The sequence below is a fragment of the Equus quagga genome, chromosome 8 (genome assembly GCF_021613505.1).
Source record: "Equus quagga isolate Etosha38 chromosome 8, UCLA_HA_Equagga_1.0, whole genome shotgun sequence".
Classification (NCBI taxonomy): domain Eukaryota; kingdom Metazoa; phylum Chordata; class Mammalia; order Perissodactyla; family Equidae; genus Equus; species Equus quagga.
Genome location: NC_060274.1, coordinates 85,369,490 through 85,389,052, shown reverse-complemented (window position 1 = coordinate 85,389,052; position 19,563 = coordinate 85,369,490). Strand labels below are relative to the sequence as shown.

At 43.7% G+C, this 19,563-nt stretch overlaps 1 protein-coding gene across 1 annotated transcript in view; it reads left to right on the top strand.

Annotated features, from left to right (window-relative positions):
- The window catches only part of SCRN1 (secernin 1), a 61,512-nt gene that overhangs the window by 29,642 nt on the left and 12,307 nt on the right, over window positions 1-19,563 (top strand). The window contains exons 3-6 of the mRNA XM_046669941.1: window positions 3,578-3,759; window positions 10,709-10,911; window positions 13,888-14,082; window positions 16,306-16,471. Coding sequence (XP_046525897.1) covers window positions 3,578-3,759; window positions 10,709-10,911; window positions 13,888-14,082; window positions 16,306-16,471 — 746 coding nt within the window. The remainder of the gene's footprint in view (window positions 1-3,577; window positions 3,760-10,708; window positions 10,912-13,887; window positions 14,083-16,305; window positions 16,472-19,563) is intronic.

Genomic DNA, 19,563 nt, shown 5'->3' with positions numbered 1-19,563 from the left:
TTGGCACCCAGAAGTCACACTAGCTGACAGATTTGTTTTATTCAAGGCTTAGTGGGAGTAGCAAGACAATTTGCTCATCTCTTTCTGCAGCCCACTTTAACAGCTTAATAACCAGAGCTGAAGCCAGAATCATCCGTGCAAAGATTGATCTTTTAAGTGGTGAACATTTTTTTTTCTCCTTTTTCTTTTCTAATGGAAATTTGGCTAGGAATTTTGACTTGGGGAACTGAATTGTTTTTGCCATGCTGAAAGAAGATTTCCGGTGCTTTTCGGATTGTTTTTCTTTTTGAAACCTTCTCTGCTTCCTCAAATCCCACTTATTCTCTGCCACGTTAATAATGTGGCAGTTGTGTGAAGGTTGGTGAATTTTATTTAAAAAAATGACTGCCTGTGGAGTTCATGTTCCAGATAGCTGACTTTACGTGATTTAGCTAATTACATCATGTATAAATGATCCTTATTTGGGACATTTGCTCTGTGTAATTTAGATCCTTAAATAACCAGTCCATCTTCCCCACTCCCCCCAGACCTGCACGTGATGAGTCAGATTTCAAACACAATGGAGCATGTGTGAATTGTAGCCACAGAAAGACCCTTGTTAGGCCCAGGCTTCTAGGGTCCATGACAAAGATGCCGTAAGGAGCATGTGTTACAGGTCACTAGGGCTTGGGTGCACAGCCTCCCATATCACCCCTCTCCCCCCTTAGCACGTGAGGGGGATCTGGTGCCTCAGAGCCTGGTGCTTAGGAGCGGCTGATTTGGCCCATCTGCCTCCTTGGGGATCTCCTTCCTTCCTCTCATTCTGAATTTGGCCTGAAAAGTGTCAAGTTGGCTGCATATATTTTGAACTCCCACAAAGACCATATGGTCTTTTGGATTCAATTTTCAATGTTTTCATCAGTCAGTCCTTACCAAACTCTAGCAGTTGTGTGACTCAGTGCCATCCCAGTAGCTCTTCGCAGTAGCACATTCGGGGACCTCCCTGGACCGTGAACACACCTTCGACATCCCCATCTCTCTCTGTTCTCAGGCTTTCACCTCTGTTGGGAATACTTTGATGTCTGCCCCATTTTTCAAGATCAACGCAAATGTCGCCCACTTAAGCCGTCAAGCCTCTGGCCACTTGAGGATGTTCCCTCTTTCCCTCTGAACCTCTGTGATGCTCCCTCTGACCTTTGTTGTTCATTCATTCATTCATTCAGTCAGTCAATCATTCCAAAGAAAGGTTTATTGATGCCTAGTGTGTACCAGACTTGGGATATATCAGTGAACTAAACAACAAAAATATCTCCTTGCCTTCACGGAGCTTACATTCTAGTTGGGGAGAGAGCAGTACGTGCAGTACATAAGTCAACTATAAAATATTTTGGAAGAGGATAAATGGAATGCACTGGGAAAAAGAAAAACCAGAGCAGGATGGGGTTGAGCAGAGGTACGAGGTGGGAGGAGTGGGCAAGATGCAGTGCGTCTTAAGTAGACAGGCCTCAGTGACGCTAAGTTGGCCATGTGGTCCTAGTAATTTGTGTGTGTGCCTTCTCCTTCCTTCCCAACAAAAAGGACAGGGATTAGGCATCCTCACTGATTTATCTGCCAGCAGCACTTAGCATAAGATGCCTTTTTCTGGTTGATACTCTATAAATAATTGGTGAAATGGAAATGAGTGTGTACAAATGAATTTGAGGACTAATAAACCCATTTCCTATTTTTACTTTTTTCCTCCCTTAAAAAAACCCAACTTTATGATAAATCTATGCTTAAGAATCTGAGATTCCTTCCCTATTTCCTCATTCTTTTCAAGACAGAAATTGTCACTGGAGCTCATTGGGTACACAAGTTTTGGAAAGTGTTGGTCGATGCCTGGACTACTTTTTACATGAAAGAGTGCGATTTTAAGATATAAACTTCAATTACTTTTAGAAGAGCGCAGAGGACCATAGTTTAATTGTTCACTGCTTTGGCTGGGTTTTTGCTCTAAAATAATCATTTTTTAAAGTAAGTAACTTTTGGGAACTGAATAGGGAAAACTTTTCAAGAGTATATTTTATTATCAATTTGCCGTGAAAAACTCGAGTCTCTTGACAACCTCTGGATTTAATTAGCTTTCACTTGACAAATGTTTATCAAGTGAAATAACATTATCCCCGTGCAAAGCCATACCTAACATGTATTGTGAAGATACGGATGTCAGCTGACCAGTGAGTGCATGCTACATGCATTTTAGCTCTTACCTGAGGGTTAGAGATTATGGAAAATCGATGTGGAATAACTTTCCGGATTGCATTCAGTCAATATAACTGGGTTACAAAAAAAAGATCTAAGACTGCAGTTGATTCAATGCTTTCAGCTGGCCAATTTAAAATGTAAATGGCTGCTGCAGCTCATAAAATTCTCCCTCGAGAGCTAAAGAGCTCTGTGTAATTTAGAGCCCTAATTCCATACCGCATGTACCACACAAAGAGTGTGCTGTAGGCTGATGGAATGTCAGTCGGGAGGCCTCTTATGGATAAGCTAGGTGAGTGGTTTTCCAGCGACTCCAGTGGAGCCCTCCCATGGGCCTGGTGTGGGGAGAGAAAAGGAAGAACCAGCAGGGAGGGCTGAGTTACCTAACCCTGGCCCCATGCCTATTCTTCCATTTGCTCAACACACTTTAACCAGTTTTATTGTCTTCGTGCTTCTATGCAAGAGTTTGTATAAAGGAAGGGTTCTGAGGCTGAACATACTTTGAAAGAAATAGTTTGCTCCTGATTAGCTCACCCATTTTCCAGGTAAAGCCCCAGCAGCCTAGAGAAGGTAGGACATACAATGGCAAGTGGTGTGGTCAGTACACTGGTTCTGACAGCAGTTAGAACCCTGGGACCGATTCTATATGTGTCCACCTCGTGGACTTAGTGTGAGAATCAGATGGGACAGGCAGGGAAGCACAATGTATAAGAAAGTATGCATTTATTGCATTAGTTAAATGTCAAGTATCATTATCATTTTCTCTTTTCTACCACTAGAGCAATCAGGTAGGTTGTCCAACTGTGTTCCAGGGAGCCCCAGGGATCATTGCAGGAGGCTTAGTGACCTCCCTTCTTCAGACAAAGCATCTTCCCTTTTATCTGCTTTCTATGTTAAGCTTCTAGGTAAAGTTTCTTTTATAGATAGGGCTCTATAACTTTAAAAAAGTTTGAAAACCACTGATCTAAGCGGGTTCTTGCAAATGAGAATAAATAGCCATGTTTGTTTGACACGTTGGTAGCCATCCATGCCTATTGAAATGACTGGACACGGAATATTCAGGGCAGAGATTGGCTGAATACCCGGTTCAAGATGACCACCATAGATGTAAGCAGTAAGGACAGATTGGCTTGAACCAGAGAGACTGAAAACTGAGTGAGGGGCAGGCTGAAACTCACCGTGGAGGCCTTTGAGCTGCATTGAGACTTGGGGTGTCTTTTAAGTCTGCGTGTTCCCAAGGCCTTTTGTTTTTTGGTTCTATTTCTAAGTGATATATGGGTTCAATGTAAGTACCAAGTTGAAAACTAAGTGGTACCTGACACATGATGACCCTTTCTTTCCTGTCCTTATTTTTTAGTGCACTTACATTTCAATCGACCAAGTTCCCAGGACCCATGCCATTGTGATAAGCAGACCTGCTTGGCTTTGGGGGGCAGAAATGGGAGCCAATGAGCATGGAGTGTGCATAGCCAATGAAGCCGTCAATGCCAGAGAACCGGCCGCTGAGACGGAAGCCTTACTGGGGATGGATCTGGTCAGGTACTGCACGTGATTCTTTGGAACAACTGCCCAGAACAGATGTGGGGCGGGGACAGGATTTATCTCCCTCAAAACCTCATATTTGGTAACACAATCCTCCCAAAGAAGACATGTCTCTTTTATATAAACTTTGAGGTGATGGAAAAAGAATAGATTATAATGGAGTATTATTTAGCAATAAAAAAAATAGTCATGTACTGATACATGCTACAACGTGATGAATCTTGAAAACATTGTACTGAGTGAAAGAAGCTAGACACAAAAGGCCACACATGGTATGATTACATTTATATGAAATATCCAGAATAGGCAAATCCATAGAGACAAAAAGTAGTTTAGTGGTTGCCTGGGGTTGGGGTCAGGGAATGAGGAATGATTCCTAATGGATTCAGGGCTTCTTTTTGGGGTGTTGAAAATGTTCTAAACTTAGATTGTGGCAATAGTTGCACAACTTTGTGAATATACTGAAGAGTACCAAGTTCGGTACTTAAATGGGTGAATTTTATGGTTTTTGAAATATATCTAATAGTATATAAAAGAAAAAGAATATATAAAAAATAGATGAAATATGCAGGAAAAAAGAACGGAGGTCGCTTCCTCCTTTCCCCTCCATGTCTCAGTCATCTTTTCTTCTTTTCCCTCCTCTTCTGGCCACCATGTAACAGAAGGGAGCGGACATGTAAGCTCGATGGCATGGGGATCTGTGTCTGCTTGTTCACTGCTGTGTCACAGGCACCAGGAACTGTGTGCCTGGCATACAATGGATGATCAGTGACTGAGTTTCGAACGAATGACTGAGGTAGAGGGTGGGCTGGAACGAAACAACATTCTGAAATGGCTATTTTCTCTGAAATAGGGAAATGCAATAGACACGTGACATAGTTGAAAGCAGATTAGGCTGGGAGCCGAGGCCTTGGTTTTCAGTGTGGATACCTCAAGTTGCGTCCCCTCTCCAGGCCACAGTTCCCTTGTTTGTCCAATGTGAGGCCTAGATGGGATGACCGCCAAAGAAACTCCCACAGCTAATATCCTGCAAAAAGGAATGGAGGTTTTGACATTTTCCAGGTTTTGTGGGGAGAAATTGCACGTCGACACAGAGACCTCTGTGGCCATAACTTCTGCCAACTGATGGATAGGTCAGTTAGCGATACTCTTTTGGCAGCATATGTCTCTATGCCTTCCTCACTATTCACGGTTCTTATAAACTCAGAATGATCAAGTTCCCTGAGCTGGAGAAGAGGAGGAAAAGCCTCCTATTTACAACCAGTTTTCTCTTGATTAACAGAATGAAAGGGATAGAGTAACAGCAAGTTTTGAACTTGTGTTTTGACAGCTGTCCCAGTATTTTTACCTTTGTGCTTAACAGAAATTGTGAAAATGAAAAGTTAGCCATGAAATCTATGCCCCTTTTATGCCTCATTGATGCCTTTGCATTTTGAGTTATCATTTTATTTGTGGTATAGGATTTATAGAACTGGCAAAGATCACCATTTTAACAGTTGATTTCTAGGAGATGACAGAAGAGAATATTTTTTTCTTTCTTCAAAGCTTCTGAAGTATCTTTTCAAGATTATCAACCTATGAAGCAACGGGGGTTTACTGACTCTGCTTTGTGCTAGACTCTGGGCACACGAAAAAGCTCAAAAGCTTCAAAGACATTTTAGTCTGGTTACAGGGAGAAGACAGAAAATTGAGCAATGCAAGATTTTAAGACCAATTTAAGATGACGGTAGGAGAGATGTGTCTCAAGGCACTCTGAGTTTTATAGCCACTTGAATGGCACAGAATTCCAGGGTATAGCCCTCAGCAGACACTGCTGCATGTTCAGAGGTTATGAAGGACCGTACGCATTTGGGAATGCTTCGAGAAGGAGGTGCATCTACAAGGCTGAGGGATGTAGACAGAGAAGATATCCTTAGCACATAATCAGGGTTGTGATAGTCACCAAGGTCTGGGAAAGTTGTAAATGTCAGGAGTAGATGACAGGGTGAGTTTAACCTTATCCGTTTAATTTTAACTTCTCCTCTGGCTAGCCATGTCCAGCTATTGCAATAAAAAAGGATATGAAGAGGATCATGCTGCAGGTGTCTGCACCTTGAGCGGCTCTTTATGAGTGCAGGCTGAGAGCTTTACGCAGGGTATGAGCCATGTAGCCAAGCACAGTCGGATACTCAGGGGCCATTTCATACCAGCCGAATCCTAAAAGTGACCCATGAGCCAGAAAGCCTCCTACATCAATTTCTGAGAAGCTCTCAGGTGATGTTGGTGCCGTGGATCCACAAAGCATCATTTGAGTGGCAAGATTCTACAGCAGCCGCTCTCAAAGTGTGGTCGGTGAAGCAGCAGCCCCGGCATCACCTGGGAACTTGTTAGAAATGTATATTCTGGGTCCCCACCCCAGAACTGCTGAATCAGAAACTCTAGGGGTGGGGCCAGCAATCTGTAGTTGAACACACCTTCCAGGTGATTCTGATGCTCATCAAAGGCTGAGAATCTCTGCTCTAGAGGAAACCTTCAATTGGTTGGTTGTGTTCTCTGAATTTGAGCTCAGTATTTCCCTAGGTATTGCTGTACGAGGACCACTGCTTCCTCTGCTTTGCTTGTACTCTGGACAGCTCCCGGGAGAGTGGGCTATTTGCATTTTACAGTCTATTTCGGGTACCTGCTAGACCTGTGGTTGATTATTCAGTGAATACAGCAGATGCCCCATGTGGATTCTGATCCTTTGTGCTTTCCAGCAGCATGTCAAATCCAACCTCAGTTCAAAGAGACGTAAGTGAATGTCAATAACAGTTTAATAGGCACTGTTTTAGGATAAAAGTATAATTTGTGTTTCTTAGAGGCTTGCTGTGGGAATGCAAGCGTTAGGCAATACTGTTTTTTTAATAATTCGTTTTCAGTGATGCTTATGCTAAAAGCCAAGCTTTGTCTGTTATGTGACCCCTGATCTCTGTGAGAATCTCACAACTAGTCTCTTTCTCCCCCAGAAGAGGCATATAAACACATTTTTGCATATTTCTTGAAGTTGGTTCCAAGTAACAAGTAGCTGACTGGAGCTAGCATAAAAAATGTGCATTTGTTTTTTTGGAGGTCAGGGTTCTCTTACAATCCAAGGTCTGTCTCTCATGATAATGCGTCTGGGCCTCAACATGGATGAGAACTAGAAAGCTTTAGAACTCATTTGTCAGTGGTATGCCGTAAATGTCTAATAGCCAGATTGGGGGTGGGGACAAACCTGATTTGTAGCCTCTTCCAATTTCCATGGTGTAAATACTCCCGCAGTGACTGATTTCAAGCTACCAGTTTTTTAACAACTGGCTCGAAATTCCTGAAATATAACCATCTGCTCCGGGTTGGCACCAGCCGCCTCCAGCACCTCACTGCCTTCTTTCAGTGTTTCATGCATCTTCTTCCCTTTGCATAACTGCTTTATTCTTTTTTTTTCCTGCAGACTGACTTTTGCTGCTTCCACTTGGGTTTCACTCTGACACTAAAGCCCAATCGGTCCCAATATTTCAGAACATCTTATAATTCTGGACACTTACCATCAGACCCTCAGCATGTAAATAAACACTAAAGTCCTTGAAGAGGCCAGTGTGCACATTTAGAAAGGTCTGAGGGTTGTCTTTAGGTTGTTGGTGAATGTGAGGACTCACAGGGGACTTGAAAGGGGGCCAGTCAATGTCTGCGGGAGGAAACCCTGTGTCGTTAGAGTTACCATTCCCTGAACGCTATTGTATGATGTGCTTTGCATGTAGTATTTCTTTTACCTCACAACAACGCAGTGAAGTAGGTCCATTCACTTCCATTTGTGGGACGAGGAAGATGGAACTTAAGAGGTGAAGGGACTTGCCCAAGGCTTCAGAGCTGGAAGGTGGCAGAGCCTGCTGACGTCAGGCAGGCTACTCCCCTCTGTACTCGATCACGTGTTACTTCTACTCTGCATGAGACAGGAAGCTCTGGACACCAAGAGATGGACATTAGTCAAAAGGTTTCTCACACCCTTCCTCCAGGTCAAGCAGCCATTAACGTCCACTTATTTCCTTCTTGCTTCTAGCCCTCTGGCTGAAGACTGAGAATCTTCTGATGCCTAAAAGGTCATGAAGCCAGAAGGGCCTTGCGGACTCCTTGACTGTGGGATGGGGGAAGATTATTTGCATCTGCGTCCCTGCAAGAACACCAGGTCCAGCTCTAGGAAGGGAAGGGTAGTGACTATTTTCATTCCTTTCCCAGGACAGTGATTATATATCCATGGTAAATCTAGTCATAACTTAGTTTTACCTTAATTGTGTACAAAGGGACAGGGGTTTCCATACTCTGTGGAGGCATAGATATCAAAAAAGACGAGCAGGCAGAGTTCCTAAACACAGGGGCTTTAAGCAGGGGAAATGCAGGTGTTACTCATCTTCCTTAGTGAGACACGTGGCCTTTCAGGGATGGGCACAATGAGCTTGCCATACTTGTGAAAAAGTCATGGGCCCCAAATAGGGATTTTCCCAAAGATTTCCCATAAAACAAGGGTTTGGATTTGGGAGAATCTGACTCCAAGACCCAGAAAAACCTGGACCAAGCACACACACTGGAAGGCTTTGAATTGCACTAAAGATAGATGTCAGAGCAAGACTCTATTCTTGGCCCAGTGACTTTCATCCCTTTTCCTGCCCTGGTCACGCCCCTAATGAGATGTAGCAGCCAAAGTGTGAAAGTAGGCATAGGGGCCAGAAAGGCGCTGTTCTCATTTTGAGTCACATGAATCTACCCCATCTAGGAGGTAAGACCATTGGGAAAGCGTTAAAATAGGCCTCTTGATGTGCGACTAGTGGCCCTGGATCACCATAGCCCTGAGGCATGTGCGCCCCTCAGTCTCAGGTGGAGAGTGTGTAATCGCGCTCTCAGTCATGGCCCTGGTACTGGAGCGTGTGTCCTGTCCTCGTTCCATGGCAGGGGGGCCAGGTGGAAATGGTCAAGTGGACAAAGGAGTATCTTTTTCCCATGGTCCTGGCATGAGGACAGGAAGGTGAAAGCCAAATCATGTTTGTGGATGAGTGCTGAGGTCCTGCTGCAGACACCATGCACAGGAGGCATCCAAATCAGTGTGGGAAGGCAGGTGCAAGGATTAGGAGTCTCAATGTGGAATGCAAGCAGGCAGAACATCAGGAGAGTGAGTTTGAAACTGCAAAAAGGAAGTCATGGCTCCCAGAGGTGGGGCTGTTGCCCCTGGTTAGGTATTCACATGCTCCTAGCACAGGTTTGCATGGGCAAGTTGGGGACCTATGGGAAGGAGAAAGGGGTCCTCCTGGGTCCACAGCTCCAGGAGACCTATGAGAGGTGCTCATAGCATGCTTGTTTGCTCTGGATCCTTAAGATAAGGTCAGTGCTTGCTTCTGCTACTCCTCTTTGGAGAAGATGGTGCTGACCAACAGAAAAGTCTACTGACTTCAATCTTCTAATGAGTTTATTCTTTTATCACTCTCCTAAGCTCTTAGGGTTCAGCTTTGCAAATCATTGCCTTGTTACCAAGTCTTCCTAAATAAGCTTAAATTGAGAAATACCAAATGAATTGATATACAATTATCTGACTATGAAAATAAGCCTATTATGAGAATAAGTCCATAGCATGTAGCTGTATTAGCTTTTCTTCTCCCTGGCAGCACAGCGAAATTCTTCCCTTCAGGAAGAATCAAGCTGGGTGAATTTTAATAACAATTGCTTCTCAAATTGAAAATTCACCAAGAACTAATCTATGCTACCATCTTAGCAGCCTCCATTGCCTCTGTTCTAAGACTTGTGTTTCTGCCAGCAGAATTATAATTTGAATGAAGAGATGAATCAATGGACATTTACTGAGTTCATATCATGTGCCATACTCTTTCAAATCAGCCTGAGAGGGAAATAGTACTGTTTTTACTTTACAGATGAGAAAAATCAAAGTTTGGAAAAGTTACATTGCTTAAGATCATACTGCCTTGGGCAGCAGAACCAGAACGAGAAGCTAGGTCCCTTTATCTCTGAGTCATTTGTTTTCTGCCACGGTCTGCTACCTCTCAAAACCTACTGATAACTTACCTGATCCTGGGTACTGGTGCTAAGTAGTGTTCATGTTTATTATCTCATGAAACCCAACTTCATAGCAACCCAATGATGTAGGTACTTATTTTATATGCATAAAACTAAAGTTCAAATATCTTATGTAACTTGCCCAATGTCACACAGAGGGCAGCATCAGTGCCCTCTTTAAGGGGTCTATTAATTGGAAGGGCCCAGAGGAGTTAGCTGTTTCACTTCAAAAGAAATGTGTACTTTTTGATAACTGAGCTGTAAGCCACATCAGTAGAGGTAGGCTGATAGGTAGGAGGAGAAATATGTAGAAAAAGAATTGATCATGTCCTAACCAGCCACCCATTCCTAATGAGGTCTCTGAGTAAGTTATAATGCATCAATGACAATGGCTGGCTATGGAACGCTTTCATCACTAACCGAAATACCTGGTGTAGGATGATAGAGATCAAGGCTGGACTGGGCAGAGATTTCCTTTTGCCCAGAGGCAGGAGGCTAGAGGCGACAGGGAGAACAAGTCACAGAAAGGGGGTCTTGCTAAAGGCTAGAGCTGAGCTGATCAGCTCCATGGGAGACAGAGTTAGAAAAGAGAAAGAGAGGTGGTTGGGCTTCCTTTCAAGAGGAGAAGCCGGTGGGCTCCTGACTTTTCTGTCTGTGTGGGAGGGGACATTCAAAGACAGAAAACGCCCCATGATTTTGAACTGAATGTGTGTGAGAGTTGTATTCTGAGTTAATGTGCTGTTAATCGCATTTGCGTATTGGCCCGAATATTTAACATATTTACCCATGTTGACTTGCGTCGTAACTCAGCCGTGTCCCACTCTTTGTTTACTAAGGTGACAACAACCTAGTACGAAATGACTGAGGTATACTTCTGGTTTCCTTACTTCAGGCTTGGTTTAGAAAGAGGGACAACAGCTAAAGAAGCCTTAGATGTCATCGTCGCTTTGTTGGAAGAACATGGACAAGGTGGGAATTATTATGAAGATGCAGACGCCTGCCACAGCTTCCAAAGTGCATATCTGATTGTGGATCGTGAGGAGGCCTGGGTGCTTGAGACCATAGGAAAGTACTGGGCTGCTGAGAAGATCACAGGTGAGTGGGTGTGGATGGAGACGTGCTTTGAGGACACGAACGGCTGAGATGGAGGTTGCCTGGACTTACAACGTACACCCAGAGCAATCATGCTGCTGTGGTGGACCCTTTCTGTGCTGGACCTTCAGGCTTTGGCATGCCTCTCGCTTTTGGGCTTCTGCTTCAGGAATCTGGAGTCTCCTGAACCTGGAGTGAAGGGATGTCAACACTTGGGAAGCATGCTCCTAACACTTCATATTTTCCATTTCCTTTCTGAACAGGACCCAATTCAGACTCCTAGAAATTCCATGATCCCAATTGTTACTCTATTAATTGGCCAAGAGAATGATGGTTTACCCATTCCATTCGTAACAGTCAGTGAATTACTATAACAGGGAGCTGCCCCTGGTCACAACAGCCCTGTAGCTCTTTGTACTTGGACCGTTCCTTTAAAAGAGGAATTTGGATCTCTGTGAGGACTGTTGAACTGTTGAATGCCTCTGGGCCAGGAAGCCCATGTCTCCGTGAGACAATGTTCCTAGAGGAGAAGAGGATTAGAGAATCCACCCAGAAGGCTTTAGTGCCCAATAAATTGCTACTCGGTGCTCCCTGTAGCATCTTGTTCTGAGATAGTTCTGGGGAAGGAAGTGTTAGGGCTGGGAGTGGCTGTCTTGTATCACTGCCTCAGCACCCTCATAGTCTGGAAGGATGGGATCCCAGAATGGGTTAAAGGACTAAGGAGTTCTAAGAGAGAAGTGGCTGGTGAAGCCCTTAGGACTAGAAGACAAATACATGGCATGTGCACTGCCACTCTCTTCTCCTGTGCCCGTGGCAGACGTGCTAGTAGATCACAACACTCTTCTCTTGTTGAACCTATACTTGGCCTATGTCATTTTCTCAACTGAATTTATCAGGAAATCTCTTCCAGTTCCTCAGAAATGATGTTAAGGATGAAACCTGTTTGCCACCTTAGCCTTTAGGGTGACTGGCACCAAATCTGACCTGAATTAGAAGCAGAAGATCGACTGCGGTAGTTGGGAATCAAGCCCGTTGTTTTCTGTGGCCTAAGTCAGTCCATGATGAAGGTTCCTGTGGATGATGGGCACATTGTATCCTATACATGGCCGCCCCACTGAGGCTGTGGAATCTAGCCATGGTTTCTTGACGAAGCTGTGCAAAGGCTGTGTCTGCCTGGAGGAGGGTGCGGCTTCTTCTCATTCTCACATGGGTGCAGGATGGGCTGGTGGTGCCCTTGAAGCAATCTCAGAGAGTCTCTCCTCCCACACGTGCCCAGTGGATACCCACTTGTGCCTGCCTCCTGCTCCTGCAGTAGTTACAGAACTGCTGCAGCCAGCGTGGCCCACCGGGTCTCCAAGCCTCCTGCCATGCAGGAGCTTAAAACTCCTTCATTAAAAAACTCTTCCGAGATGAAGTCTTACTAGTGAATGGTTCCATCAAGAGGGCTAGTGGCCCACGCTGAAAAGCAGTCATGTTGCTTTTAAGTGGCACTTAAAACTTTTTGATCTATGACTGCATTTCAGAAGTGTAGCTCCCCTTCAAAATATAGCTTAAAAAAATCCACCTCCTTAAAATGAATGTTGTCTTTCTTTAAATATTTTTTTTTAAAAAAAACTAAACAGCCATTCCTTGGACTCACTGATTTCCTGTCCTCTGACCCCAGCAGCAGTGTGATTGCAGGAGGAGTTAATGAACTCTGGCCCCTGAATGCTGAAATTCTTCAAAGCAAATGTCTGTTAGAAGTCAGCCCTCTAGGAAAATAATGTCTGTGGAGTTGTTCACAAGATTTAAAAAAAATAACTTAAGTATGAAGAATGTCAAAATCACTTATTTAGGCTAGAGGTACTTTTTATTTTAAATTTTTAGAAATAACTTTACTCTTATGGTGTCCTCTGAAAAGATGAAAGGATAAATGGCCATCAGCCAGGACCGCTTATTTTGGGAGTATAAATCGGTGAAGCGGAACGTACTGGAAGCACGCAGTCTAGCACTGATCCTGCCTCTAGGAACCGGTTTTCAGGCAGTAATGGCTTTATTGCAGTGTGTAGTCTGGGCTCTATCTCTCTCATTCATTTTCTGAGAATTTAGGAGATTGATGTGCTCCCCAGAAACAGCAACTATGAATGGGCCTTTTGAGCCACACTGGTAACTTCGTAGTGTCCTGGACAGCATCTCGGAGCTCGAAGGCCAAGTCATCCTCTGTGTATGTGCCACCCAGGCTTCAGAGAAGCCACAGCAGGGCTGCCAGCGGATAGGAGAATTTCTGGCCTAACCTTCATTCAGCAAGGTGGAACGTACCCAGAAGGCGGGCATTTCTGATTCTAGATTTATTTAGCTATACTTATTATATTTTTATGAGAAAAAAAATTCCCATAGATTTTTCTCATAGGCACACATGACACGCATATTTTCCCAGGTACATTCCATTATTTTAAAGCAATTCATTATCAGTGCCACTATGATTTTCTAAATGTTGGGACCTGAAAAAAAGGTTGAAGGAAGAAGTATCATATTTGTAGTTTTTAAAGACTGTATAGTATTTGGGCAGAGGGTCGTGGTGTGAAGCGTTCCTTCAGGTGGAGCCAGACTAAATGGGGAGGAGGAATCTATAGTTGCGACATTCACAAGTCTTGTTGGTAGTGCTGTGCCTCCTTCAAAGAACCTTTCGCTTTTCTTGTAAGCGGTAAATGCTTGGGATTTATTTAGCCAGAATGAAGAGCCTCACGTGTTTCCTTTTGATTGTGAATTTAGATCAAGTGACTGTTTCTCATTTACAATGTGATAATGCCTGGCTAGGACTGGTTCCAGATTCTGGGAGATCTCCTCAAAAGAGGAGCAAGGATCATCTGTTTCTCTCTTCAAAAATTGAATCGATTCCTCCCTGCAGTTAAAGTCAAGTTGCGGGGCAGAGATTCTTTGTAAATTTCTATTTCTTAAGTCTTTATATTGCCAACTAACTGGGCTTTGCACTCTGTACAGAGGGAGTCAAGTGCATTTGCAACCAGCTGTCACTCACCACTAAGATTGACGCCGAGCATCCTGAACTGAGGAGTTATGCTCAGAGTCAAGGCTGGTGGACGGGAGACGATGAGTTCAATTTTTCAGAAGTTTTTTCTCCAGCTGATGAACATCTAGACTGCTGTGCAGGCAAAGACAGCTTAGAAAAGCAAGAAGGTGAGTGAATACATCCCTTACAACTCTCCCTGTCATGCCCTTGGTGTTGTAGCTATTTTGGTGAACTTGTCTGAATGTCAGAGAGTGAGCAAAGAGGCGAGCAGACCTCGTATATAGAGACCCACTTGTGCTAACGTCCCCAGTGTGCAGGCAAGATGACGACTTGCATTTAATTTTACACGATGCTTCCTCATCCGTGGAACTTTCCTGCTCCTGTGTCTCCTGTAAACACCGATGTCCTCGTGCTTGTCTTTGTGATACTTATTGCAACCTTCCTTATGCCCTGGCCTTTGTATGTGTGACTTACCTTCTCCCTGTATGTCCTCTCCCATTAGCCTACTGGCCCTTGAGGGAGGGGTGTTTCTTTTACTCATCTTAGGATCCCCTTGTGATGCCTCTTATAGTCCTCTGTTCCATGAATATTCATTAAGTTAATGGTTGAATTGAATTCTCTTCCTGAGCCCTCTGCCTTCCATCCAATTATTGACTTAACCAGAATCCATATTTAGGTAAATATGGTGATGGATGGCTTGCTCCTTTTGTGCTTGAGTGGAAACCCTTCCAAATAAACCACAACGGCCATATTTTATATTTGCTAGTGATGTGCGTGTTTTGTAAGTCAAACTTTTGATCACTTAGAACAGGGGTCAGCAAACTATGGCCTGTCAGTGGCCTCCTGTTTTGTAAATAAAACTTTATTGGAACACAGCCACATGCATTTATGTGCATATTGTTATGGCTGCTTCCATGCCACGGTGGCAGAGTGAGCAGTTGTAACAGGTATGACAGTGGTCATATGGCCCATAGCCTAAAATATTTACTGTCTGGTTCTTTAAGAAAAAGTTTGCCGACCCTTAATCTAGAAGAACATTTATGACTTTTGCTGTAGAACTTAATTAATATATTCTTGGCTAGAAGGTAAGAAAGGATACATTTAAAAATGGGAACTCTAAAAATCTTGAAAAGTTTTTAATTTAAAAAAAACTGACTTGAAGAAAATGTACAATAGCACGTATGAAGCAGCCCTGCCAAGACATCAAACCTAAATCTGATGAGGCCTCCAGCTCTGGCTACTAGTTCTTGGGAAATACAAAGGTTAGGGAACAGATTAAAATAAACACCATGGGGATGCCACCTTCAAAGTCCACACTGTGGGAAACTGGGGGAGAAATGGCCCAACAAATAAAACGCAAGAAGGAAAAATGAGAGGCAGCGATTCAAAGAGATTCAAAAGACATTATCAGCCTATTGGATCCTGATTCAAATCAATAAACTCATTTATGAGACAACGAGAAAATGTGAACACTGGATAGTTGAAGGAATCAAGGGCTTATTGTTAATATTTTTAGATGTGATACGTTGTAAATAGAGATTTACAAAGAGGATGTGAGTTGTGCTAGTGAACCTTAAGGTCTCTTCTCTCTGTGCGATGCTTTGATTCCAACTTTGAGAACATAGACTGAAAGAGCAGTGTTGTCATGAATTATAACCATAGGGAGCAAACGTACAACTGGGATCCCATGTAGTCAAAGACTTGTTTATCTATTTAATAAAGTCAGAGCCAGTAGTCATAATGACTCCGAGTATTCTAATTACCTCTCTGTGTGTATATTTCCCACTGCACAGAGGTCATATTTCCACATGTAGTATTGACAAGCCCACAAGAGTATATGAGAGAGCTTGCTTGGAGGGTTGTGCACAGACTGCATATACTTTCTTACAGATATCATTCTATTGTGTTACTACACTGGCTGAAGTATTGCTAAGTGCTGTATGGAAGAGACCCTGAAATAATGTGGCTTAAAGAAAATGGAAGTATATTTCTCTCCCATGTTATAGTGAGATGTATATGGACAGTCTAGGGCTGCTGGATTACTCTGTCTCAACACATGACTTCCACATGTGGTCCACTCACTGGCATCTCCCATCCGGCAGGAAGGGAGAAAAGAAAAGTGCAGGGCAAGCATTCCTTTTTGTGGATGTGATGAGGAAGTTGCACACATCATTTCTGCTCACCTCCCATTGGTCAGGATTTATCACATGGCCCCAACTACCCACAAGGGAAGCTGGGAAATACAGTCTGTCAATATACTTGGGCAGTTATGTTCCCAGCTATAATTTCAGGGGTTCAGTTACTTAAAAGGGAAAGGAGTGAATGGATTTTGGTTAGCAGCCTGCCACAGTTATCTCTCCTTTCTCTCTCTCTCTCTTTTTTCTTTACAGAAAGCATCTCTGTGCAGACCATGATTGACATCTTACGGGACAAAGCCAGTGGAGTCTGTATAGACTCCGAGTTGTTCCTCACCACAGCCAGTGTCGTGTCCGTCCTGCCTCAGAATCGAAGCTCACCGTGCATTCACTACTTTACCGGGACTCCAGATCCTTCCAGGTTCGTCTGAAACACAGTCACTTAGGCGGAAAGTGCGTGCTTCCCTTCAGTGTTCACCCAACCAGCGTACACTAGGCTCCTGCACCTCCTCTTGTGCAGCCGAGTCAGATTTCTCGGTCAGCCTCCACACGGCTAGCGCAGCACAAAGAGCTCTGATTAAGGGAAGGTCTTGGCTTTAGTCACACGGTATTCATCAAAATCATGCAATCAAATTGTTTTAAATTCAACAAGTATATATTGAATATGTATCATGGGCCAGGGGTTGTGCTATATATGGGGAATACAGAGATAAACAAGATACGGTGAGACGGAGGAATCACAGGAATGCCCAAGATTGATCAGAACAACCAGTTCCTCTGAGTTTGAGGACAGAATGGCCCAGAGCCGTGCAGACTGAAGCAACCTCAAGTTCACTGGCCTGTTCTTTCAGACGCTGTGTTTTAGGCGATTGCTTTCTGCCCGTGCACTTCAGCAAAGAGGTAGTATTGCACAGTGGTTGAGAACACAGCCTCTAGAATAAACTGCCAGGATTTTGAATTCCACCTCTCTCACTTAGAAGCAGGATAAGTTACTTAACTTCTCTAAGCTTCCGTTTCTGTACTATACAATGGGGATGATCCTAGCCCCTACATTTATTTGCTTGTCGGGTCTGATTTTTTAAACTACTGCCAATATTAATAGATCTTTCTAGCACGACCTGACTAGTAAATTTGGTATAAGCTATTCTTAATTTTTTATTCACTCACTTATTCATTCAACAGGCACTTATTAAGCACCTACTGTGTACCAAATATTATGCTTGTTGGGGACAAGGTGTGTACAAGTTAAGAGGTGGCACAAAGGAGAGGATGAAGAAAAACTTCACAGAGGAAGGAACTGTTGAGTGCTGGGTATTGTGGGAAGAGTAGGAGTTTGTTAGGTACAAAAAGCAGGAATGATATTCTGGGTAGAGGGAACAGCATGTGCAAAGGCACAGAGGCATGAAACAGCAAGGCACGCAGTTGCAGTTGTGCATCCTCTTGTAGATTAGGTTTCCATCTCTCCTCTGCTAAACAAACCCAGCCACCCTTGTGAGGTACCTCTGCTGGCCTCTGATAGTGAGCCTCACCCCTTCAGCATAGGTCCAGGACGTGCCTCCTGTTTGACTCCAGCTGCTTTCTCTTGATGTTTTTTTTTTGTTTGAGGAAGATTAGCCCTGCGCTAACATCTGCCGCCAATCCTCCTCTTTTTGCTGTGGAAGACTGGCCCTGAGCTAACGTCTGTGCCCATCTTCCTCTATTTTATATATGGGACGCCTACCACAGCATGGCTTGCTGAGTGGTGCTAGGTCCACGCCTGGGATCCGAACTGGTGAACCCCAGGCCGCCGAAGCGGAGGACGTGAACTTAACCACTACTCCACCAGGCCGGCCCCTGCTTTCTCTTGATTTTTATCTCCCACTTCTGAATGCTTGGTCAGTGGGCCTCTCCTCCGATTTTTTGGTCCACCAGATCTGGTGCTCATCCTTCCTCTCCTTGGTGTCTGGATCTCCCCTCATGGACTCTCAGCTAGCTTGTCCCCCAACGCTGGTGGCTGAGCAGCCTCTTGTGAGCAGTTGCTGCTGGCCCACACAGGTACTTGTGGGCATTTAGAGACTTACTTGGAAATGTCTGGAATGCTCTACCGAGGTATTTGGACACGGTTCTTTAGGGAACAGGAGGCTTTGAAGGAGAGGGTTGAACTGGAGAATGACTGTATTGACCTCCTTTCCCCCTGATGTCTCAGAACCCTGCTCCAACTATCTCAGTAGACAGGGCTTTGTGAGGCCAGGATGCTAATATAAAGAGTTCTGCTTCCTAGGCTGAAGTGCACAGCCTCATACAATTAGAGAAACGGGCTGGGAAATAGCCTTCTAATATTTAAAATAGAAAATTTCAAGTAATTTTATAAGCAAATTATTCATGGTTAAATTAATTGGAAAGGCCTTAAAGAAGATTAAGGGCTTTCTGGAGGACATTCATTTGTATCTTCTCTGGTTAAATGAGCTGCATTTCCTACTGTGATTGTACAAGCGTCGTAGATTTTTTTCCTATTCAACATTTTCAATGTTTCTCTGTAATTGGGCATGTTCAACATTTTGTATTTTGTCAGCAAGAAGCATAATGATCTACTCTTGGGTTTTAGGTAGTAAAATTAGGGAAATTTTAGCCAGCTTCTGCTAATGTTAAAAACATTAGAGAGATGTTGTCAGGAAATAGTTTCAGGGCAGTGGACTTGCAAGAGATTATGATGAAAGAGCAGGAGCGTTTTATTTATCCCTCCCGATAATGTTAGAAGCCAGGGGACGTTGTTCTTTCTGCTTCAGTACATTTCTGTCCTTTGCTCATTGTACCGAATATCAATCCTTTTCTTCAAATAACTCATTCTCACATTCTCTTTTTCTCTTCCTCCTTCCCTCTCTTTTTTCCTCTCTGCCTCCTAATATGTACTGAGTACTACACAAGTTTGAAACTTGGGAGGAGATGCAAAAGTTTGAGAGAGAGAGGGAGATGCAAAAGATCTTTAATTGATTTTATTGAGAAGGCAAATTCCATCATACTAATATTCAGTTGCGTCAGCTGGTGCCTCAGTCATTCATATCGTGACACTGGTCAGCTTTAGTGCACTAGTTCTGACCTCTGGAAACCGTTTCGCAGTTGGAAACCAGCGCTTCCTAAAGCTTCATCCATGTGAAGAATCGGGGAGGGAAACAGTAGAGAGGAGGGTGAGAGCTCATTACCGGCATCTCTTCCCAACCCTGTGTTCAGCGATGTCACATTGGTAGCTTGAAATGGGCCACAGGGGGCATATTTACACCACAGAAATTGGCACACACCATGAATCAGGGCTGATTTTTTTTCAGAAATATAGTTGTCGAACCAGCACACCACTGAGAAGACACACAAATACTCAAGATACAGGGTGGATAAACCAAGAGGGAGAGAGAGTTTTAAAATTTTCCATTTTAAATATTAGAAGGCTATTTCCCAGTCCATGTCTTTAATTGTATCAGGCTGTGCACTTCAGCCTAGGAAGCAGAAAATAGGGAGGGAGTTCTGGGAAAATAAGGTGTT